This window comes from Asparagus officinalis, chromosome 7, assembly GCF_001876935.1.
Source record: "Asparagus officinalis chromosome 7, Aspof.V1, whole genome shotgun sequence".
Lineage (NCBI taxonomy): Eukaryota > Viridiplantae > Streptophyta > Magnoliopsida > Asparagales > Asparagaceae > Asparagus > Asparagus officinalis.
In genome coordinates this window covers 130,203,175-130,219,058 of record NC_033800.1, presented here as the reverse complement: position 1 = coordinate 130,219,058, position 15,884 = coordinate 130,203,175, and the positions used below count along the sequence as shown (strand labels likewise).

At 35.9% G+C, this 15,884-nt stretch overlaps 1 protein-coding gene across 3 annotated transcripts in view; it reads right to left on the bottom strand.

Annotated features, from left to right (window-relative positions):
• The window catches only part of LOC109848155 (CSC1-like protein RXW8), a 40,206-nt gene that overhangs the window by 5,406 nt on the left and 18,916 nt on the right, over positions 1 to 15,884 (bottom strand). For all 3 annotated transcript variants that reach the window (XM_020417520.1, XM_020417521.1, XM_020417523.1), the window contains one exon: positions 7,163 to 7,461. In XM_020417520.1, coding sequence (XP_020273109.1) covers positions 7,163 to 7,461 — 299 coding nt within the window. The remainder of the gene's footprint in view (positions 1 to 7,162; positions 7,462 to 15,884) is intronic.

The following is a 15,884-nucleotide window of genomic DNA, read 5'->3' as shown; positions in this document are numbered from 1 at the left end:
ACTTACCCCCTCATAACCCAGAATCAGCCATAACCACAAGAAATCAAAAGAATTGCTACTATTTGGCATGTGAATGTCTCAACGTATCGATGAATATAAGTACTGATGAACAATAGCTTGTCACCTTCCTTGTAATGACTGTAGATAAACAATGTTGATAATTTTCATATCTGTTGATGGATTGCTTTCAGTTACTGCAAGTCTGCAACAAAGACTCAGTCAATTTTTACTGCTGTTATTTTTCTTATTTTTAGCCATTTTCTGTTTTCCAGTTAAAAAACACTACTAGTTAGTGATGTTAGTGGCTGGATTTTAGTAGTTGATAGTGGAACATGATTCCACGTAGTTGCTTGTTTTTAGGATTCACTAGATGAAATTTTCTGTATTTAAGTATTATTTCTGTTCAATAGAAGTGTGTGGACATTTTACAGCAATATCCCTTGTTGTTCTTGCCTTTATTTCTTTCTCAAAGTCAGTTTTACAGCATAAAACTCCAACAAAGTGGTATCAGAGCTCTCTTCTTGAGGGACCTATAACTGAGAGAAACATATTACATGGATTCAATTGAAACTCCTTTCACTGCACTAGCACCACCTGTCTTCAATGGAGAAGGCTATCACGTGTGGGCAGCAAGAATGGAGGCTCATCTGGAGGCAAATGATCTCTGGGAAGCTGTCGAGGACTACGAAGTTCCTCCATTGCTTGCGAATCCAACCATGGCGCAGATTAAGAATCAAAAGGAGAAGAAATCAAGGAAGTCAAAGGCGAGAGCTATGTTATTTGCTGCTGTCTCACCTGAAATCTTTGTCAGGATTATGACTATGAAGTCAGCTTTTGATGTCTGGAAGTTCCTAAAGAAAGAGTATGAAGGAGATGAGAGGATTCAAGGAATGCAGATTCTCAATTTGATCAGAGAATTTGAACTTCAGAAGATGAAGGATTCAGAGACTGTCAAAGAGTATTCTGACAAATTACTCAGCATCGCCAACAAAGTAAGGTTACTTGGCTCTGAATTTCCTGATTCTAGAATTGTTCAAAAGATTCTTGTAACAGTTCCTGAAAGGTTCGAAGCAACCATCTCTGCACTGGAGAACACTAAGGATTTGTCAAGGGTTAGCTTGGCAGAATTGTTGAATGCTTTGCAGGCACAAGAACAGAGAAGACTTTTGAGGTCTGAAGGGTCTGTTGAAGGTGCATTAGCTGCAAGAGCTCAGTTCAATCAAGGAGGAAAAGGGAAGAAGAATGAGAAGTACAAGAAGGGAAGCTCAGGTTCTGATTCTCCTAATACCAGTAAGGGAACAAAATTCGATTTTCCTCCTTGTAAACAATGTGGAAGGAAGGGTCATCCACCTTTCAAATGCTAGAGAAAGCCAGACCAGCAATGTGAGAAGTGCCAGAAGATGGGACATCATCACAGAATTTGCAAGAGAAACATTCAACAGAAGAATGTGACAAGCGAATTTGAAGCAGAAGAATGGTGCTCAAGTAGCTGATCAAGAAGAGGAGGAGCAACTCTTTGTAGCATCTTGTTTTGCTACTAGCAACTCGAGTGACAAGTGGCTTGTTGACAGTGGTTGCACAAACCACATGACATTTGACTGTGATCTATTTAAGGAGCTAGACACTTCTGTGGTATCCAAAGTGAGAATAGGCAATGGAGAATATATTGCAGTTAAGGAAAAAGGCACTGTGGCAATTGAAACTGCTTCAGGTACAAAACTTATCAGAGATGTTTTATTTGTACCTAACATTAGCCAAAATCTATTGAATGTTGGTCAATTGCTTGAGAAGGGTTTCAAAGTTATCTTTGAAACAAATCAGTGTCAAATCAAGGATTCAGAAGGCAAAGATGTATTCAAAGTGAAGATGAAGGGGAAGAGCTTTGCACTAGATCCATTGCAGGAGGAGCAAGCAGCTTACTCCTCAGTCGCTAGCATCACAGAAACTTGGCACAAAAGACTCGGCCATTTTCACCATGCTGCAGTACTGAACTTGCAGAGAAAAGAGCTTGTTGAAGGCCTGCCTCAGCTAGAGTTAGAACTACCAGGTTGCAAGGCCTGTCGATATGGCAAACAAGCAAGACTTCCATTCCAGAAATCTGTCTGGAGATCAACTGAGAAGCTGCAACTCATCCACACTGATCTTGCTGGACCTCAGAGAATTCCTTCACTTAAGGGGAGTAAATATTACATAATCTTTATTGATGACTTCACTCGTATGTGCCTGATTTATTTTCTCAGATTTAAATCAGAAGTTGCGGGCGTTTTTTGGAGATTTAAGCAGTGGATCAAGAATCAAAGTGGTTGTACCATTCAAATGTTGAGGTCAGATAATGGCAAAGAGTATACTTCAGATCAATTCAATCAGTTTTGTGAGGAAGTTGGCATTGAGCATCAGTTAACAGCCCCATACACTCCACAACAAAATGGAGTCAGTGAAAGAAAGAACAGAACAATCTTTGAGATGGCAAGATGCATGATGCATGATAAAAAATTTCCTAAGGAGTACTGGGCAGAAGCAACAAACACGGCAGTGTTCTTGTTGAACAGGCTTCCTACTAAAGCCGAGAAGCAACAAACACGGCAGTGTTCTTGTTGAACAGGCTTCCTACTAAAGCCGTTAATGGGAAGACTCCTTTTGAGGCATGGTATGGGTTCAAACCTAATTTGAAAAATCTAAAATTTTTTGGATGTTTGTGCTTTACTTATGTGCAACAGATCAAGAGAGATAAGCTTGACAAAAAGGCAGTGGCAGGGATTTTTGTGGGTTACAATACCGTCTCTAAAGCTTATAGAATTTTCCAACCTCACACAAGGAAAGGTTACAATACCGTCTCTAAAGCTTATAGAATTTTCCAACCTCACACAAGGAAAATTCTTATAAGTAGAGATGTGCATTTTATGGAAAATGAAGAATGGTCTTATAAGTAGAGATGTGCATTTTATGGAAAATGAAGAATGGAACTGGAAAGGAAAGCAATCAACTTCGGTTTCAAACCAGACTTCAAAATTCCATTTGAAAGAAGATGAATTGGTGGATGAAGTTCCTGTAAGAGGAATGAGATCACTTTCTGATATTTATCAAAGGTGTAATGTTGCTGTTCTTGAACCAGCAGACTTCTGGGAAGCAGAGAAAGATCCAAAATGGATAGCTGCAATGAAGGAGGAGCTGGGCATGATTGAGAAAAATCAGACCTGGCAACTTGTGAAGAGGCCTGCAGATAGGAAAGTGATATGAGTAAAATGGGTGTTCAGAACAAAATTGAATGCAGATGGCTCAATCAACAAGTACAAAGCTAGGCTTGTTGTGAAAGGGTATGCTCAAATTTTTTGTGTTGATTTTTCTGATACATTTGCTCCTGTTGCTCGACTTGATACAATCAGATTATTACTTGCTATTGCTACACAAAAAGACTGGAAAGTTTACCAGTTAGATGTAAAGTCTGTATTCTTAAATGGTTTTCTTGAGGAGGAGATATACGTTGAGCAGCCTGATGGATTTAGAGTCAAAGGGCATGAAGATGATGTATATTTGCTCAAGAAAGCATTGTATGGCCTGAAGCAGGCACCTAGAGTCTGGTACAGCAGAATTGATGAGCATTTGATGCAACTGAGTTTCAGAAAAAGCCTCAATGAAGCTACACTCTACATTAAAGGTGACGAAGTGAATTTTGTTATTGTCTCATTCTACGTTGATGACTTGCTGGTGACAGGAAGTAATGTTGAGCTTGTTAACAAGTTCAAGGAAGACATGAAACATACCTTTGAAATGACAGATTTGGGAGAGATGGCTTATTTTCTTGGAATGGAGATTCAGCAGAAAAGAGGTGAAGTCTTTGTTTGCCGGAAGAAGTATGCAAAGGAGATCTTAAAAAAAATCAGAATGGAGGATTGCAAGAGCATGCCTACTCCAAATGTGTCAAAAGGAGAAGTTGAGCAAACATGATAAAGTTGAAAGAATTGATGAAACTTTTTACAGAAGCCTGGTTGGTTGCCTCATGTATCTTACAGCAACAAGGCCTGATATTTTGCATGCTGTAAGTTTGCTATCCAGGTTCACTAATTGTGCAACTGAAACTCATCTTGAGCAGCAAAAAGAGTGATTAGATATGTCAAGGGAACATTGGATTTTGGAGTAAAGTTCCATGCAAGTCAGATTTGTGTTCTACAGGGATATTCTGACAGTGATCATGCTGGCTCTTCTGATGATATGAAGAGCACTTCTGGTTATTGCTTTAATCTTGGTTCTGGTATTTTTTTCATGGTGTTCCAAAAAACAGGAGATTGTTGCACAATCAACTGCTGAAGCAGAATTTATTGCAGCAACAGCTGCTGCAAATCAGGCTTTATGGCTTAGAAAGTTGATGGTTGATCTAAATTTGAAGCAAGAAAAGTCCACAGATGTATTTGTGGATAATCAAGCAGCAACTGCAATCTCAACTAATCCTGTTTTTCACGGGAAAACGAAGTATTTCAACATTAAGTTGTTCTTTCTTAGAGATCTGCAGAAAGAAGGTTCTGTTGTTCTGAAGTACTGCAAAACTGATCTTCAGCTAGCAGACATTTTCACAAAACCTTTGCCAAGAAGCAAATTTGAGTTTCTTAGAGAAAAGCTTGGAGTTTGCAGCAACTAAGCAAGGAGGAGTGTTGATGGATTGCTTTCAGTTACTGCAACAAAGACTCGGTCAATTTTTACTGCTGTTATTTTCCTTATTTTTAGCCATTTTCTGTTTTCCAGTTAAAAAACACTACCAGTTAGTGATGTTAGTGACTGGATTTTAGTTGTTGTTGATAGTGGAACATGATTCCACGTAGTTGCTTGTTTTTAGGATTCACTAGATGAAATTTTCTGTATTTAAGTATTATTTCTGTTCAATAGAAGTGTGTGGACATTTTACAGCAATATCCCTTGTTGTTCTTGCCTTTATTTCTTTCTCAAAGTCAGTTTTACAGCATAAAACTCCAACAATATCTTTCCAAGACTATAAGTTATTGCATTCAGTACAGTGCCAGATTTATGTGGGAGGGTAATTCAGCAGTGTTGATCATCTTCCTTCTTTCTGTCTCCAACTTGATTTAGTTTATTGTGTGAAAGATATGAGTTTTTTTTTAATTTTAATTTTAATGTGTGTTTGCATGTGTAAAATAATTAAGACATTAAAATTTCTCCCTTATGCTGGGTAAAATTATCTTTTTGTACTTTAAGGGTAGTTCACTAGCGTTGATTGCCTTTTTATATTTCAGATTAAGGTTTTCAAATTTACTTCGCATCAGATTTAAGTTTTCCAATTTAATATATGCATGCATTCATGTGTATGCGTGAAACACTGAAGTGTCAAATAAAGTTCTCATATAGGATTGGTCTGTGGTGCAAAATTGGATGGTGGCACCCATACGTCATCAGGACTGCATGACGCAACCCAACCATTGGGTTACACAGAAGCCCCTTGCCATGTTTAATGCCTCCAGTTCAAATACTTTTACGTCCGGAAAACCTATTCACATTAGTATGCAAACCTTGCACATTAACTATAATCCAGTCAAAACAATGTCTCCTACTCCTAGTGACCACAGACAACATCCTTGTTCAACAGTGGAACTGCAATGTACCAAGGGCTCACAGTCAGGGTGAATCATCTGAACTCTTGAGGCACTATAGTATTGTGCATAATGTTACCAGGGCATTCTATTTTTAGAAAAATAAATTGTAACAAACAGTCACTCAGCATCTATGTCCGAGTCAAACATTTCTCATGTAATTAAGAGAGAAAAATAGGGTACGTTTTTTACTTAAAAAAATAAAGGATTTGAAATAAAGGAAGAGTAGAGGTGTTATGTTATTTCAATGGTCATCCAAACTTAATCCATGTTTTTCTAAAACTATGTCAATTTCATGAGGTAGGTAAACAAGTGTGTTAAATATAACATGCTTCTCGAAGAATGGAACAAACAAGTTATGTGTGGTCAGCGTATATGCCTGTGTGTGTAAAAATATATGCTTTCGTATGCCCTCTGTTTAGAAGCTCCCTGTCAAATACTCTGGCACGGAAGTTACTATAAAGCAGGAAGATACACCGCCAAAGGCCAAGGAGAAAAGAATCGATACAGCAGTGAACTGTGAACAAGTGAGTATATTGCAAATTTCTTAGCGTACATCGAAGCTAAGAAACCTAAGATTTTTGTATGTTGATCTGCAAAGAGGTAAGAAATACAAAGAGGACATATACCAATACCATAGTAAATAACCTGCTTGGCTGATAGTCCCAGAACAAAGTAGCATAAATCAACTATTCAGTATTTAAATTATTCAGCCACATATGAAGATTTCTTGGTATTTGTGGTAGAATTCCTAAACCAATACAAGAAGAGATTACGACTAGTACATGAAAGGGACTTCCAAATTAAAATGACATGCGACTTCTTCCCTGTTTCAAGTCTAACTTGCTGGGATATCCACCAAAAACAATTGGTCACCAGAAGCTAAATCTAGGAATATAAAGGTGAATGAAGATAACAGAAGATAGTGACAAAAAGTTAAATCGCAATAACGGCACTAGTCAAGGAAATATTTATTTCGGCACTAGTCAAGGAAATATTTATTTTGTAACATTTTACTTGCATGAAACCTAAAATGCAAAATTTATCTAAGTGATAAAAATGGGTTTTCTTGCAGAGTGTTCTGGAACATTCTTCTTCTTGTATCACTGATTAGAATGCAATTACCTGCTAATCATAATCTCACCCCCTCTCCTTAGAATCTCTCCTGCTCTAGGAGAATTTTGAAAAGTTTCGACCTAGTAACATAAGCATATACTACAGCACGAAGATGCCGCTCACTAGCCTCATAGGATTTAATGAAAGACACCATCTTGACCGTAGCTTATTTAGACAGTAATCTGGAACCAAATTACAGGATTGGTGACATATTGAAAGCAGGCTGCAATCAATTCTTTTCTGAGCCTTGTGGTCCATTGCCAAAATGGGAAATGACTTGCATAATGAATTCTTTTCAGATTACTTTAAATGAAAAGAAGTGACCAGAATTTTAAAACTTCAAAAACTGCATGCTCAAACCATACATAAACTAAGTACTTTAAATTTAACTCAACCTTGAACAACTCAGAGAAAAATGAAAATGGAAAAGAACCTCATGCAGCACTTACTTCTTTAATATACCCTTTAGAAATGGGAATGTCTTATGCAATTGATCCAGTTGAGAAAGCCCTTGAACGAACGTGACTGGGATTAAAAACAACAACAAAAAAACAATGCTACCAAAAAGAGTGGCTATTCGGCGAAACCAAAGTTGTCTGAATGGTATCCTAAGATTTGACCAATAAACATCATGGGGTTCGGGAGCCAAGTCAGTGACCCAAGACATGGGGTTTGATGATTGAAGAACTTCTGAAGCAATAACTGCAGCATAACGAGTCTTGAAAAAGACAAAAGCAGCAGCACATTCCTGTTTAAGAAAAAAAATATATCACAAAGCAGGAAGATGGATGATGATAAAGATAACATCTTGCGTCATGTTCAGGATACTCCCTCACCTAATGACATGTGAAAGTGAAATAAAAAAAAACATTTCCAACAAGTAATACACATGTAAACAGATGACAGCCTAGTTTTAGTATGTGAAAAAGCAGGCAGAAAGGAAGAACAGAAAGGCAAAACACCAGAAGAGTCCACAAAAAAATAATTCCTTTAAACTCGAACCTGTAACATGCATACTTCTCAGAGGTGTACCTTAGCATCCATCCTGTTTAACATGCAAGGTTTTAAATATCGGTTATCGAGGATTTATCGGACGGCCAAAATCCTTATCAGATAGCGGAAATCGGGAATATATCGGGGATAAGTAGTATTTATCGGAGTGATATATTGGATGGTGTATATATATAATATAATAACTAAAAAAATGTAATCTAACCATGCTTAATGAAATATAAACATACCAAAATGTAAATCATCATGTTTAGAATCACTAACTAATTGTAGAAAGCGGGTTGGGTCGAGTTTAAAAACTCAACAATCCAACTCAAAATGCCAGGCCGATAATCCCGATAAAAAAGCCTTACTTATCGGCCAATAAGTGCCGATAACGCCGATAACTCGCCGATAAACTCTCCAAAACGATAACCGATTAGAAAACCAACTTATCCTAGCGGAGAGCTCTTAAATCCGATAACTCGGCCAATAATATCGATTATCGGCCGATATTTAAAACAATGTTAACATGACAAAAATGTAAACAAATTTCCAACACATATCTTGTCACCTTCAGAGAAAACACATCAGAGTACGTGTGTCTGTGTGTGTATAAGTGGTCTTTTGCCAGAAATACTATCAAAATTGATATCTTTATCAACTTTTTATGCTTTCAGGTTCCCCAGATACACAAACACACACACTCAATTATAGACTACACAAGATACCTTAACCAGGGACAGCTTTCATCTGCAGATTCAGTACCAGTACATCTCGCATCCTGAATTGAATTAAAAATCTCTGATACAGCCAATATATAGCCAATATATCATTTTATAATGCTTGCCGCAAAATGATGTGGTCTAAATATTTTTTTTACTGTTTTTAGTAATTTTTGTGCGATATATCCCTAATATATTAGCTGATATGTTGGTCGACATGTCCTTTTATATGGCTTGGCACAAGGCAACATAGTTTTGCAAAAATTCTTTAATATTTTAAGCAAAATTTTTAGCTTAGGAAGTTCTTTAGCAAAATTTCTATAAGCTCATTTCCCTAAGTAAATTTCTATAATGGTTAGTAATATCCTTAATATATATTATTTACAATATAATACAATTTTGAATGCTTAGATTTTATTAAGTATATTTAGATTATATTTTATGGCACTATATTATATATGCACATCATCTGATATAACGCTCCGATATTTAATACATATCCCCGACATTTTCCCGATATATGCAATCCGATATGGATTTTGCCATCCGATATTTCTCTAATAATCGATATTTAAAACCATAACCTTTTGTGCTTGGACTCTCTCAGGAACTTGCGTAAAGTGCTTCCTCTCATCATCCTGAAAATGGACACATTATCTTAGCCTATGTTTTATAAAGCCTATATGGCTTTTTGGCCTCTCATGGATCCACATTTCACGCAATCTAAATTCAAATTAACCAGCTTATCAATTAGTTTGTTGGAGTTTGGCCTAGAATCCTCAATCCTATTTGGATAAGGTTTTGTTAAGAGAGTATTTGAGTAGATAGAGTATTTGAGTAGGATTTTTTTGCCAATGGAAACTCTATTTGAATAGAGATTTAGGAATCTACATGAATCTAGCCCTATTTAAGGAGTTGAATTCTCTGGCCTAGGGCATGAGAAAAATTGAGAGAAAGATAGTATCTTAAGAGTCCGAGACCATTGCTCTCGTCTATATGAGTTGCAATCTTTCTTTTGATTTAGTAAAAGTTTACCGGCTGCTGCCCATAGATATAGAACTTTCTCCAAACCACATAAATCATTGTTTTTGTGTTTGTGGTCTTTTATATGTTCTATTTTGGTTATTGTTTGTAATCTTAATTTACATCAAACAACGTAGAATTCTATTTCGCAAGGCGATGCATCACACAAAGGGAATGCTTAATCACATACTATAGAAATGTTTATGGCCCCGTTCCTGTTCCGTCGAAGTTGAAGCTCAATATTCTATCATTGATCAATGATTATTCAAAGATGGTCTTGATTTATGTGCTAATTGAGATGTGTTCAAATCATTCAAATAGTCAAAGGCTCTAATTTAGAAGCAAACAGAGATGAAAGTAAAGCGTCACTACACTGACAACAACATGGAGTTTAGTTCAAAAGAGTTTGAGGAGTTCTGTAAGAATGAAGGTATCGCATGATCCCAACTGTCAGAGATGTTGGGAATAACTTTGTATTTCATAGAATCTTAGCTAGACTTAGATTTCGGATTGAATTTGATTGGAAAGAATCAATTGCAATTGGAATTGAATTCTAATTAGAAAGAATTAGAATTAGTAATCCAAGTAAAAAAGGAGTCCTACACAAATACAAAGGAGGGGGGAAACTCTATAAATACCCCTTGAGAGGTTCATTGTAAATGAAGCCACGGAAAATTCAAGGAGAGTTGTATATTGTAAGGGAGAAGTAGAGATAACTAAGGGGGGAAATTTAGGATTTGTGAGAGATTTTTTGGTAAGATCAACAGAGATTTTTTTGTGGGGTCTATCTAAATCACAAGAATAAATTATCTTGTAATAATATTTAAAGTAAAAGAAGACTCAATTTTCTCCCAATTGACGTAAGCGATTGCCGAACCACATAAATTTTATATTTTGTCTCTTGATCTTTTTTTTATGGTATATTGCCTTCTCTTTTGTTCGGACTGGTAGTTTCTCGGGATTTCCACATTGCCCAGTGATCAATTGGTCTATATAGAAAAATGAGATCTAATCAAGGTGTTTGGTGATACTTTCACATAGGTCGTCGGTTGGTGCACAACGACAAGTATCAGATTGCAAAAATAGAGTTGAAGATAGGATGAACAAAACACTGTTGGAGAAAGCTTGGTGCATGCTTTCCAATTCAGGGTTATTAAAGAATTTCTAGGTTGAAGCAATTAGTACGGTAGCTTACTTAATAGGTTGATCCTTGGCTACAGCTATAGGTTGCAAAACTCCGTTAGAGGTATGGTTAGGTAAACCATACCTCTGTTAAAGGTATAGTTAGGATTATTCTAATCTAGGAATATTCAGGTGCCCTACGTATTATCATATTAGTGAAGGAAAGCAATAGAGAAGGGCAAATAATCGAGTATTTCTTACATATGGAGATGGGGTCAAAAAGCATAGAATCTGGATAGCTGAGTCAAAGTTGATACACATCAGAGATGTAACATTCGATGAGAGTTCTATGCTTAATCCAAGAAAGGAATCTGAAACTCGTGCATTAGAGACAGATGCTAGCAGAGAAGTGGAGTTTTCTACGGCTCCAGTTAGTCAAAAAATTGGATTGATTCAACAAGAGATCTAATAAAAAAATCATAATATGCAACAAGCCCAAGAGGTTCAAGAAGTCTCGGATGATTAGGTAGAGCAACAGCAGAGTAGTAACAAGAGCTAGAAAGTATTGCCTCTAGCCGAGTCAAAAGACAAATTCGACCTCCTTAGAGATATGGCTATGAAGGCATAATATTTTACTAGCTTATACACTGTCAGTTAGAAAAGAGACGGATAATCTATATCTCGCTAGTTAAAAATAAATTATTGCATGTCCAAAATCTGAAAGATGGGTTGTTGCTATGGGAGGAGATGGAGTTATATAACAAGAATTAGACATGGAAGCTAGTCAAGCCACAGCAGTGAAGGAAGATTGTTGGATGAAAGTGGTTCTTGAAGAAGTTAGGAAACTCAAGCACTGCTGGTAGCGGATTACAATGAGATATTCTCTCCAGTCGTTGACACAATCTATTCGGGTTTCACTTGCTTTGGTAGCATATCAAGATTTGGAACTCGAGCAATTAGATATGAAGACGGTTCTCCTCCATGGTGAGCTAGAGGAGATCTTTATGAACCACCCCAAGAGTATAACAGTTCTAGAAAAAGAAGACTGTGTGCAAGTTGATAAAATCTTTATACAGATTGAAGCGATCTCCTAAGCATTGGTATAAGAGATTTAACAGTTTAATAGTAAAACAAGAGTATAATAGAAATCTATTTGATAGTTGTGTTTCTCACAAGATATTCAAGGATGGCTCATTGGTTTATTTACTCCCATATGAAAATGACATGCTCATTACATCTCAAGACATGATGGCTATCAGAGAGTTGAAAGTGCAACTCAGTAAAGATTTTGATAAGGAAGACCTCGAAGTAGTGTACAAGGTATTAGGGATGGAGATACACATGGATCGAAATCAGAGAAAGTTCTTTCTATCACAAAAGAGATACATTTTGAAGATACTAGAAAGATTCAATATGTCAACGAAGGCGGAACACCCCCTTAGCAATGCATTTTTGTCTTCTTCTGATTTGACACCAAAGACAGAAACCGAGCCTTAGTTCTTTTTTAAGAGTCCAGTATGCGTGTGGTGAGTAGTCTGACATAGTCTATGGTGTGCACTCGCCTGGACATCGCGCATGCTATTAGTGTGGTGAGCTAATTTATGTTAAGACTGAGAAAGAGCATTGGGAAGCGTGAAATAGGTATTATGTCGGTTTAGTTTATGGAGGAGTTGATACAAAGTTAAATGTGACCGATATTATGTTGATTCGGATTATGCAGGAAATCTGGATGGATGGAAGTCAGTGACGGGCCATGCTTTCACGCTTGGAGGTTCTATCCTTAGTTGGAATGCAACATTACAGTCCCCAATCGCGCTATCTACTATTGAAGTGGAGTACATGATAATGATAGAAGTGGTGAAGGAAGACACTTGGTTAAAAGGTTTAGTTAGCGACATAGGCCTTCTTTAGAAGAAAGCTATAGTATTCTATGAGAGTCAGAGTGCTATATCTTTGATAAAAGATCAAGTATTTCATGAGAACATAAAGTACATAGTCGTGAAGTATCACCTCTTGCGGTCAGAGAAGAGGATTAAGGTGAAGAAAGTTGACAATGATGATAATCTAGCAAACATGATGACCAAGCCATTTTCACTTTGCAAGTTCACAGTTCACACATTGCACTGTTTTAAAAAACCTCGGCCTAGTCCGTTTAGGCATACGCCTAGGTCTAGGCGGTATCTAGACCGCCTAACTAGCGTCTAGTATCTAGACGGTATTTAGGCTGCCCACCTAGACTTCACGAGCGTTTAGAGGAGTATTGTCTGCTTACGTGGATTATACCTTGTAGGTCTTGATTGTGATTTTATGTGTTGTAGCCTATAAGTCCTCCAAACTCCATTAACCTCCAAATATGAACACCTCCACTACCTCCTCCGACCTTCAGCAAAACCTCATCGACCATCACTTAAATGAAGAAAAAAATCCGCCTAGACACCAGTCCGGCATCTAAGCTTTCTATAACATTGACATTCACTATTAATTATTGTAATTAAAAATAAAAAGAAAACATCTTAGGCTCTAGCCTTGTTAATTATTATTTTAACTATTTAGTATCTAAGTATGCATGATTTATTGTGAAACTAAGATTGCTATGTTTTTTGAAAATTTATATGAATTTAATACATATTTTTATCAAGTATTATAATTAAATAATTTAAAAATAGTCAAACGCTAGGCGCTGCCTAGGCATACGCCCAGGGTCTAGACACTAAGCGCTCGCTCAAACGCCTATTCTGCCTAGCGTCTTCTGTAACATTACTGAGCTCCCCTGATCTCTGTAACTAAGGTAAAGAGTATTTTTTAAATATCTATTTAAGTTAGTTAACAACAGTAACTTAAACTTAAGAAGTGTAAGTTAACAATAAACTTAAGTTTAAGTTTAAGTTTAAGTTAAGTTTAGGCTAACAGTAAACTTAAGTTTAATTTTAAGTTAATATTAAGTTTTTTTGTTGATGGTAAACTTAAGTTTAAGTAAACAGTAAACTTAAGTTAACAATATTTTAGTTAACAGTAAACTTAAGTTTAAGTTTATTGTTAACTTAAACTTAACAGTAACTTACAAGTTAACAATAATTTGAGTTGAGAATGAGTTTTTCACTGTTGAGATGAAACTTATAATTTGAGTTGAGAAGTATAAACATACAAAGAGCTATTGTAATTGGTAAACCAAGCAATTTAGTTAATAGTGTTGATATTTTAGTATTTATGCATCTTTGATTGAGTATATATATATATATATATATATTTATTTTCAAGTATCACAATTAAAAAAACGCCCATAAACCGCTTAGACACCCGCCTAGGCGACTAAGGGGTTGTTTGGTTATTTTCTAAAAAACCAAAAAATAAAAATGCAAACCAAAAAAACTCAAAAAGTACAATTTCACACATTTCCATCCCTAAAACTCACCCACATCTAATAAAATATTATTTTTATCCAACAACTCATCCATCACATCTAATAAAATATTATTTTCATCCAACAACTCATCCATCACATCCACCCCATCTAATAAAATATTATTTTCATCCACAACATCACTTAACTCATCTCATCTCATATTTAAAAACTACTTACATCATCCAATAAGATTGTGACAACTCATCTCATCTCATTAACATTTTATTTCTTTGTTTTCCTCCCAAAAAGCTAGGAAAATAATTTCCTTAAGTGTGGGTCACATCATCCAATAATATAATGACAACTCATCTCATCTCATATATTTTCTTATTTTTAAGAAATAACCAAGCAAAAGAAAACAACCTATTACAAGAAATAGGTTTCTTATAATTTATTTCATTATTTTTTTTCGCCAACCAAACAACATCAAAACAAGTTTTCTTAAAAAATCACTCACATCATCCTATAATAAGGTGACAACTCATCTTCATTTCTTTGATTTCCTTCTTTTTTTTAGCAAACCAAACACTCCCAAAACAATTCTTTGATTTAATAGTTTTCCATTTCTTTGATTTTCAATTTTTTTTAGGCAAACAAACAGGCCCTAAACGCTAGGCGCTAAATCCGACGCCTAGAAGCGTCCAGCGTTTAATGTAACATTAACACATTGCATGAACTTTCTTAGCATCAAAAGATGGAGATAGCCCAGCTGGGGCTAATAACAGCAGTAGATTTCAGCAAAGTTGATTGAACTCGGTCTAAGGAAGAGATTTGTTAGAGTTGGTCTAGAATCCTCAATCTTATTTGGATAAAGGATTTGTCAAAGATAAAAGTATTTGAGTAGGGCTTTCAACAATATAAACTATATATGAAAAGGATTTAAGAATCCCTATTGTACACTAATTTAACCTTATTTAAGGAGTTGAATTCTCAGATCAAAGACATATGAAAATTTAAGAGAGAGAGTGTCTCAAGAGAATCTATAGATCAAATTGATAAGAAGGTTTCCTATCTTCTGAAAGAATTTGAGAGATTATCGATCTCATTTGTATGAGTTGTAATCTCTCTTCTAATTTTGTGAAAGTTTATCTACTGTTGCCTATAGGCATAGCACTTGCTCCAAACCAATCCTTGTGTTTGAGGTTGTGGTCTTTTTTGTGTTTTCTTTTGGTTATTGCTTTGTGAACTTGATTTTTACCACGTTTTCCGCAACATAGTTCCTCAAAAGCATATATTCTCAATAAATTCAACAATTAGCTCTGACATCCTACTACTCAAGCGTCTTTGACCTTTTTTATGCATGTTCTTTACAAATGATTTTTTAGAGACACAGTTGCAAGTTAACAAAATATATCAAATGTTGTGGTCACTATTTTCTCATCATTTTGCATTATTTTATTACCTTGTCCCGTTGAAGTCAAATATCACCTGGGTGGTTCTAATTATGTCTCCCAAAATTGTTATTTGTTTCAATCGAGGAATGGTGAGCTCTAATCAAATCTTTGAAAACTTTCCACTAAGATAGCTTACAAAGTAATCAGACTTATCTCTCCTCCAGACTAAGCAATTCTGCTTTTGCAGTTCAATGCAGTGTCTTTACCTGCCAATCTAATTATTGTGCAAGTCTTCTGCAAAATGTGTCCATCCTAGTATATATCATTAGCCGTTTTCAACTTTTGTTTCTTCAACTTTCTACCTTTACTTTCTGAACAAGTGAGATACTAGAGGCTTAGTGCATATCAAAGCACATTGGAAGATTCAAAATTTTTTAGATGATGTGAACCGTGAAGTAAAAAAAGATTAAAAGCCTCATAAAGGGATGAATTCCTTACTCCACCAACCGCTATTGTTATCCTTCACATATCAGATAAAGTGCAAAAAATGATCTTCAGAAGATGGAAAATGGAA